This window comes from Lolium rigidum, chromosome 2 (assembly GCF_022539505.1).
Source record: "Lolium rigidum isolate FL_2022 chromosome 2, APGP_CSIRO_Lrig_0.1, whole genome shotgun sequence".
NCBI classification, from domain to species: Eukaryota; Viridiplantae; Streptophyta; class Magnoliopsida; order Poales; family Poaceae; genus Lolium; species Lolium rigidum.
This window is the reverse complement of record NC_061509.1, coordinates 128,630,819-128,639,229: the sequence shown is the minus strand read 5'-3', so window position 1 is coordinate 128,639,229 and position 8,411 is coordinate 128,630,819. Positions and strand designations below refer to the sequence as shown.

The following is an 8,411-nucleotide window of genomic DNA, read 5'->3' as shown; positions in this document are numbered from 1 at the left end:
AAGCAGCTAGTCAAAGTGATGGTGAGAGTGAAGTGTGTTGCTTTCAACATCCATTTTGAAGTTACATGTCATCTTGGGAGCGGTGCAAGCAAAACTTGGCCTACTGCTCAGAATTTATAGTTGAGAAAAGTTATCTTGGCTGAATCCAAATTTCTTCAATCCATTTCTGTGTTCCTTCAAGAAATTCAAATTAGCGTATCATGGAGTTCTTTCAGATATATGATAAACAAAGTCAAAATATATAGGATGCCAACATACATTTTGAAGCAGATGGAGTATATATAACACAGCTATTTCAATGTAATATTCTTGTTTGATTTTCTGACCAGCAACCCAGCGATACCACAAGAAAAAAACGATAATGATTGTCAAAGAGTTCCTGGTCTCAAAAGAATACCAACTCCTCGAGCTACAATTTATTACAATCGATGTGCTAACTTAAACATATTCTTACAGTCGTCTCAAAAGAATACCAACTCCTCGAGCTACACTTTATTACAATGGATGTGTCAACTTACACATATTCTTACAGTCAATAAACACTTAACACATATTCCAGGATTAGCACCCAGACAAGCTAACTCACCGTGAATCGAACGCCAGCAGGCTACAGAATATTTAGAGCTTTCGTGACCTCTCATAGAACTGCACGGTGCGTCCGTTCAGTGGTTGTAACGGCCTGCAGTTGTGCCTGTAACTCCCCTCCAGAGGAGCCATCAAAGCAGCAGCCTGCTCCTTTGTCATTTCTCTTATCTGCGAGACATCTCAAAATATTTCAGTAATTTCCAATGCATAAACATCATGCGAAATTAGAGTTTGCACACTGTTTTCCATGTGGGAATACCTCGCCAAGAATGTTCCAGATCACACCTTCCGTGCATGGAGGTGCGCTAAGAGACCCGAGATACCTGAAATACCTATGTGCACCCTGCCTTAGTTCCTTCATGTTCACCACCCCAACAGGGAGAGGATCACCTTTCTCAGCTTTGCATCCCTCTGCAGATAATTCAGCTAGCGTATCGTTTATCTGTAAGTACGAAGCAGAAGTAGTCATATATACCTGTAGACAAAGCATGCGACAGTACCAGCAGTGTCCTAGTGATCTGGTTCAAGTCCGATATACGGAGTACATGTTATCCAGTTCTTGAACCGGTCAAATTATCTTTGCCTATTTCAATAAAACAGAGCCTGTCATTAACTACACTAAATTGACTAACTAAGGTTAATGCCATTTCAATGACTGTAGCATCATGTTGACGTTAGGTATTGAGGTCATTATAGTTCAGATCCGTACTATCTTGCCATCAAAAACAGCACGGCCTGATGGAGTTAGATCTAAAACTCATACTCGGGTTTATATGAATCATATCCTCAGGTTGGTCATGATTGAAAATTGCACTGTGCAGTGTTCTACAATGCAGTAACGATATAATACAGCCCTTCTAACGTATCACAACGATTTACCTGGAAAAGGAACGGATCTGGTTTCCCGTACCGATAAAGGATTGACACAACAGTTACATTGCCATCATCAGCGTAGTGAACCATGTGGAGCTCCACCGCAAATCTATCAGGGTAAGAGAGTGGTGGACACAGTTAGTACAACAAAGAATGCATGATTTTCCTGTTTTCCAATTGTCAAAGATTGTCCATATGGGAACCTTTGGCCATTCATCGTGTGCTCTGAGGGAGAGTGCCAATGCAATTGCTTCAGTTTATACTTCTTTCCGTCAACCTTGACAGCCCCAGAAGTGTCATTATATCTCAGCTACATCAATCAATGAACCCAATGATTTCATAATTCACTACATGTACGTAACAGAATGTGTATTTCCATTTATTTTTTATTAACTGATTATTATGGTTACACCTACATAGTTTATAGAAAAAACTACAATATGTGGAGCAGGTTAAATAATATGCATTATCTAAGCTATTAAGAGCATGATATTAACTCATGTCTTGTCATTCTTTTATTATAGATTTTCTGTTCGTTAACATAAATAACTGTCTGGTTCAGAGGCTCAGAGCAAACCGCAATGTTGAAGACGTTGTCAACCATTGTAACATTTGCAGCAGTATAATCCCTTTCGAGGGGCTCCATTTTAGGGTTGTGGACCGCAAAATCTTTCACAATGTCGATTGGAGACTGGTAGATTCCTTTTGAGCAAAGTGTGAAATTAGGACTTAAGCTCCCCCAATGCTTCGGACCAGTTTTCCCACTGTAACCAAATCTCACACCAGTTGCTTCAAGGCAGAAAGGGTAGGTCAGAAATCATATATCAACAAGGAATTTCGTGCAAAATAGGTCAGCACTAGTCAAATATTAACTCCCTGATTTGCATATTTTCCAACGTTTCCGCAGTTCTGTGGCTTGCTAGATTTTTTCACTTGATAAATTCCTGAGGTGGCTACATCATATTTATTCCCAAAATTCTCGTTTCTTATTGATTGGTTTTGTGGGATTCTAGTACAAAATGTTGCTCTGAATATATCCTGCAATGATTATAAACTGGATGATACTGGGAACAGGCATATGTGTTTTAGTACTCCCTCCATCCGGAAAAGGATGTCGCGATGTATGGTTTGCAAAAAAAAAGTACTACTGGTCTAACCCCGTGTGACATCCTTTTCCTGATGGAGGAGTACTGTTTTTTATAAGAGATTGTATTACTTTGTTCACTTTTAGGCTCTACTGCTCCATTCAAAAACGAGTGGCATGTTGACAATGAAAAGAGGGGCATGCTGACAGTGAAAGGCCATTCAGTAGAAGTATGAAAAGAAACCAGAATTATAGCAAGGACCTTACAGGTTTTATGTTTTAGCATAAATAGTAGGCAGATGATCTTTTGACTAGGTCAGAAAAGGACCATTACAAAAGCAGCTGAATTACAAGCAGCTTAAGAACCTTAAGAACCAAATGGAGAGTCTTGAAAAGGTTGAAAAGAATGTACAATGGAAGACAAAACTTGTGTCAGAGTCATATGGACGGTTCACAATAAATAAACTGGAGTACTATGCAACAGAAGAAATAAACTAGCTTGGGAGGAAATCGCATTGGGGAATGCAGGACCATAGAACACATACCAGTGTCACATGCATGGGTCACAAGAAAGCTCGTATACAGCAGCGCAATGAAAATTGCACTTTTCTCAGAAGTCAACATCTTGCCTTCGTCCTCTTTGAGAAATATAAGCTCCGCCTTATAGATGCAGGGAAATGTGAAGGAATTGAGTTCGCATTGTAAGCACAACTGCAGAAGGCACATACATATAGGAAGTGTGTCCATATATTATGAGCCATGATCACCCTAGATGATGAACCGGTCAATTCGGTAATATTGATGTTTTGGCCGGTAACCCAATATGGTGTCCTTGTTGTTTACGTAGCTGAAACTTACAAGGCCTTCCTTGCAGAACCGCTGGATGGTTGCATCAATTTCTCAGTCTACAGCAGTGCCAGCTTAACCAGATGTAGAGTAAGACAAAACTTTATTTGTGCTATAAAAAGAATCCTACAGTTGTCAGAGCGATGCCTTTACAGTTTGCCCTCTAGAATAGAAATTGACATCAGATATGATGGCAACAACACCTGAAAAGAACCTTAGGGCATGCCCAATGCACTGCCCTAGAGGTGCTGCTTCACACCTTTAGCTAGGTTCGGGTGGTCCAAAGTAGGTTCGGATGAGGAGGCAGCCTCCTCTTCAAGAAGTGGGATCTTCAGTCCTAAAAGCATGCTTTTTGGAGAGAGAAAGAGATACATAGTGTCATATTTGTGGGGTCCCTTCTCTCTTTTTTCTGACTAAAGTTGTAGCTTCCATTGAAGAGATAAAATTCACCATGTTGCTTCTTACAACTTTTTTACATGGAGCAGCTAGTTGTGCATGTCACCATTGCTCATGCCCTTATGCTGTTCACACACAAAATTTGACATCATATGAAACTACGCCAGGCGAAAGCATCTTATTCATAGCCATGCACATGGTGGGTGGAGCTACGTTGCATGACCTTTTGCCACTGTACATTAAAAACCAGTTCTATAAGATTATATGTTGGCAATTAGGGACAAACGAACAGTTGTGAATGAAAAAAGAGGACATATAAACTACCACGAAAATCCAAACTTCTCCACAAGCTAAATTAGCGAATATATATATTACTCGCGTGCTGTTTGTGTGCTGAAAGACCAAATTTGAGGGAACACATACAAGGTTTATCTCCAAAATGAGCCACTTTTCATTTTGCCACTAAAGGCTACTAAGACTGTGAGGTCACAACTATGAACATAAACAGTGGACGGACTTATTCTGGAAGTTTTTTTTTTCTTTTTTTTTAACGGCAAGTTTAAATTGTAAGAGCTGAATCCCATCTTCTTATAATGATATCTTCTTGAATGAAATTATGAAATTAATTTTGTTAGCCCTATTCATCAGTTTAATTATAACCCAGAATGTTTTAATCTTGTCTCATACACAAATCTTTGGCATCTAAGACCCTTCTAGAGGAATATGTCGCCTATAAATCTGCAACTGTAAGTGACAAGCCAAATCATTTAACAGAATAATACCATTTGCAATGTCCAGAGATATAACACGTGCACGCCTATACGAGCTCCATGCCTTCATACTTATCATCACAAGTCACAACTCACAAGTGCTACTGTTAGCATGCTCGCACCAACTGCTGTTTCAGTTGGGTGCAAAAAGTGATCCATCAATGTCGAGAATATAAAGCACATAAGAATAGGGCAACTGAAAACTTTGCTAGACCTGTGTCAACCGTAAAAGGCTCCATGTAGGTTTAAATTGTATTGAAAAACACACTAAAATTGAGTGTGGACAAAGAAATCATAAGATACAACAGTCTTCTAAACGGATGCTATCATACATTCATAAAACAAATAAAGAGACCAAAGTTTAGCCTGTAAGATTTTACCCTTCACTATTATACGTGATAAATGAGATATGTACATATACTATACATTCTGCACTAGAAACAACAAAATTATATGTATATACATTACGGACAAAGTGTGTTTGCATACACACTGAAATTTTAACAACTTAGTTGTCAATGTTGGACATCAGGAGATTCCACCAAGCCGCTCGACCTCAAGCGCTACTTCATTACGTCTTGTGAAAGGAAGTGTGAAAGGGGGATTATACTGTATATATTCATAAAAAACAGGATCAGGATATTATCAATATTTGTTAATCTATACATCAAAATATGGATCAGTCTTTGTTATCTAGGACTACCAAAACAACCTTTACCTGCGCAACTTCCACCACTGAATTCTCTTTCACTCTGTATTGGGTATCTTTCTGAAGAACTTCCCGTAGTCTGGACTCCCTCTGGCTTATGTCATCATCTGAAACCAAACCTGTTTTACCAAATTTATAAATGACTGTTAGTGTGGTGCAAAATGATTGCAATACAGATAGGAGTTTATAACTAGGCATTCCATACGGAAGTTGAAGGTAGGTCTTTGTTACTACCTTCCTTCAAATGTAATGACTTCCAAAACATTTGAGAGTTTGAATATCTCACATAAATTTAGGAGAGTGTTGACTTTGTAGGTTCAGAATATGAGATAAACCATCTTAAATCTCTCTATCGAGGAGTGAAGTTGAAACATGGAGTAGTACTACTGAATTTGTTGTATCTTTTATGCAATGATCTGCTAAGTTAGAAAAATAAACTAGGTGGACCTTCTTTTGCACTGACTAGTTCACACAGTTTGGAGGTTTCTTTTGTGATATCATGGAAGTAAGCACATATCAAAATCTTGCTATTGCTGGTGAGTAGTACTCGGTACAGATTCAGAGCTCAGGATTCAAGAAGCAGGTATAATTGAGATCTTCCTAAGTTATATCCGATGGAATCACATATGCAAGACCCTCCGGGAATATATCATCTGCTTTTGCTACCAATTTCTCTAGCAAAGAAATACGAGGACATGACATGGAATTTTAATGAACTACACTGGGAGAAAGGTTGCCTCAGTAACCACCAACTTGCTTCAAAATTTGAACATACTCTTGCTCGATCAAAGACAAAGAAATCAAATACATCCTCCAAGTTGAAATAAATATTTAAATTTGGAAATGAAGTAGAGATGTTAAAGGATGGACTAATGTCACAGTTGGGAGAAAGACTGCGCTAATAACCACCAACTTGCTTCAAAATTTAAATACAATCTTGCTTGATAAAAGACAAGGCAATCGAATACCTCCTCAAAGTTCACATAAAAATTGATAACTGGAAATGGAACAAAGAGGTTAAAACATGGACCTGGAAATGCGACAACTGCTATGATTTTGCTGGGCACCTCCTTAATAGTCACAGATGGGTCTTTTGCCTGAGGCAAGTCCGGACCATATTTTGATGGCATCACAAAAGACATCTTCCATTTATCTTCGTCAGCTGACTGCAGGCGACAACATATATGAATTAAAATTCAATGTGGTAATTTTCAACATGTGTTAACCCATAAGCACATCGAATACTATTCAGGCAAATAAAGACATGCCAGAAGAATATGGCTCATGAGAAAGTCGTATAGAATGTGCCTTCTTTGTTATAACTGGGGTAGTCATGTCCATCTTTTCACTGCCCGTTTCACCCTTCCGAGTGAAAACAGGGGTTGTCATTTCCATCTGCTCGGACCTCGTGTTCTGAAAGTAAGTATACCACCATAAGCTCCACTTCAGTTTAAGCAGTTCATTACAAAATGAAACACGCAAAAGAATTCCTGGCACATCACAGAGAGAAAACATATATATTACCTTACCAAATAAGTAAGAGGCCAACACGTTGAATGACTGAGACGATCCATTGAAATCAAATCCAGTTCTTCCAGGCATCGTCGTCTCGGCAACATAGTACGACTGATCAGAATATACAACACAAGAGGGTAGTAGTCATAAAGTGCAAAACTGATCTGACTTGTTCCAATGCATAATTCAATTCTTACTACAGTAGTAGAAAAGAGAAATTCGCTGGATAACAAAATAATCAATCACCTCCACTTCTCTGATCTCGTACTCCACCTCGCGCTTCAGTAGGCGGAACGGGACCGTCTCGAGATCGGGAACTGCGAAAACGGTGGATTCAGTGAGCAAGTGCTAAAACCCTGTTGTTTTGGGACAGGAAAGAAGGCATTTGGGCCTGGTGATAAAATCACCACTGACCAGACATGAGGGCCTCCTCGAGCGTCCGCGGCTCGAAGCGGCTAGAAGGGAAGGCGTACTTGGTGGCCTCGGCGACGAGGTCGACGGCGCGGCGCTGCGAGGCGGCGAGGGCCTGTGAGGCGAGAGCCAGCACCAGGGATGCACGGGCCTCGGCGCCGCTGGCGCGGGTGCCAGCGGCCACGACCGTCAGCGCGGGGCGGGAACCACGGGGGCGTTGGCCTCGGGCTCGGACGGCGCGCGGCGGCCGCACGGTGTAGGAGCAGGGGAATGCCATATCCCTAAAGAGCACTAAGCTCCCAGGGTTGTGAGCGCGCGTGGGCGTTCCGCAGGTCGCTATCGTTGGCCCCACGTGAAGGAGAGGTACAGTTTCTGGTTTCGCAAGCCCTCAAAGGTCGGTGTGGCTGGTGCTACGTGCCGATGGAAGCTGCTCATCGCGGGGTCGGTTCGCTGCTATTTTGACCGGCACTCCCTGTCTCCATCTTCCTTTTCTTCTTGATGCGTGGTGGTTGTCTTCGCTTGGTGGTGCTGCTCATCTTCTTCGCCGGCTGAGCTGCGTCGGTGCGGGCGGCTGTAGGGTGCCGCCGTTGTGTTCGGCTATCTTCTCCGCTCTGGTTTGTTTCCTCCCCCTCTTTGTTCTGCCTTTTATCCTCGTGTTGCTGTGGTGGTGGCTCCGGTGAAGTGGATCGTGGGAGGTTTTGCTGGAGGGACGTGTGTGCCGCGGATCTGTGATGGGCGTGCGTGTGGCTGCCGGTTGGGGATTGGGGCCGATTTGCGCCTGCTCTGTGTGTATTGTTGTAGATTCATTAATTGATTTAGGGGTGTTTGGGATTTGTTTTGCTGGATTGGTAGACACGTATGGTCACCCTTGGGCTGCATGGTGCGTGCTTTGGGATCGAATTCCTTCGGCCTGGATGCAGGGCCGTCCTGCTGGCGTTCTGTTCGTCGTGTGCTTTTGCGTGTGGAGGGCTTGCTCTGTTGGACGTTTGTTTGGTAGTTTTGCGATTTGGGTAGGATGGTGCTGCTAAATGTTGCGGCCTGCAATCAGACGTTGATTTCGATTGAGGAGTTTGGGTTTCAAATGACTGAAACCAAACTGGATGCTGCATTTAGTTCTATATACTTTGAGAATCTGTTGTTCTCTGTCGGGGTGGGAATTTGACTGGCAACTGTTGTGCGTGTGCGTCTCAACTACTCAATGGACTCTGTCGACCGTTGATGT

The 8,411-nt window shown here is 41.9% G+C and overlaps 2 protein-coding genes across 2 annotated transcripts; both read right to left on the bottom strand.

Annotated features, from left to right (window-relative positions):
- Positions 1 to 618: 618 nt before the first annotated feature.
- On the bottom strand, positions 619 to 3,166 carry LOC124690094 (alpha carbonic anhydrase 1, chloroplastic-like). The gene is made up of 6 exons (XM_047223530.1): positions 3,088 to 3,166; positions 2,036 to 2,247; positions 1,662 to 1,768; positions 1,465 to 1,567; positions 845 to 1,027; positions 619 to 753 (listed from the first exon to the last, which is right to left on the bottom strand). The coding sequence occupies exons 1-6, from the start codon at positions 3,164 to 3,166 to the stop codon at positions 619 to 621; spliced, it is 819 nt and encodes a 272-aa protein (XP_047079486.1).
- Positions 3,167 to 4,771: 1,605 nt separating this feature from the next.
- Positions 4,772 to 7,466, bottom strand: LOC124687223 (heme-binding-like protein At3g10130, chloroplastic). Its single transcript, XM_047221032.1, has 7 exons — positions 7,193 to 7,466; positions 7,025 to 7,095; positions 6,788 to 6,889; positions 6,572 to 6,676; positions 6,294 to 6,429; positions 5,273 to 5,382; positions 4,772 to 5,163 (listed from the first exon to the last, which is right to left on the bottom strand). Exons 1-7 carry the CDS (start codon positions 7,464 to 7,466, stop codon positions 5,083 to 5,085), a joined length of 879 nt encoding a protein of 292 aa, XP_047076988.1. The 3' UTR covers positions 4,772 to 5,082.
- Positions 7,467 to 8,411: the final 945 nt, after the last annotated feature.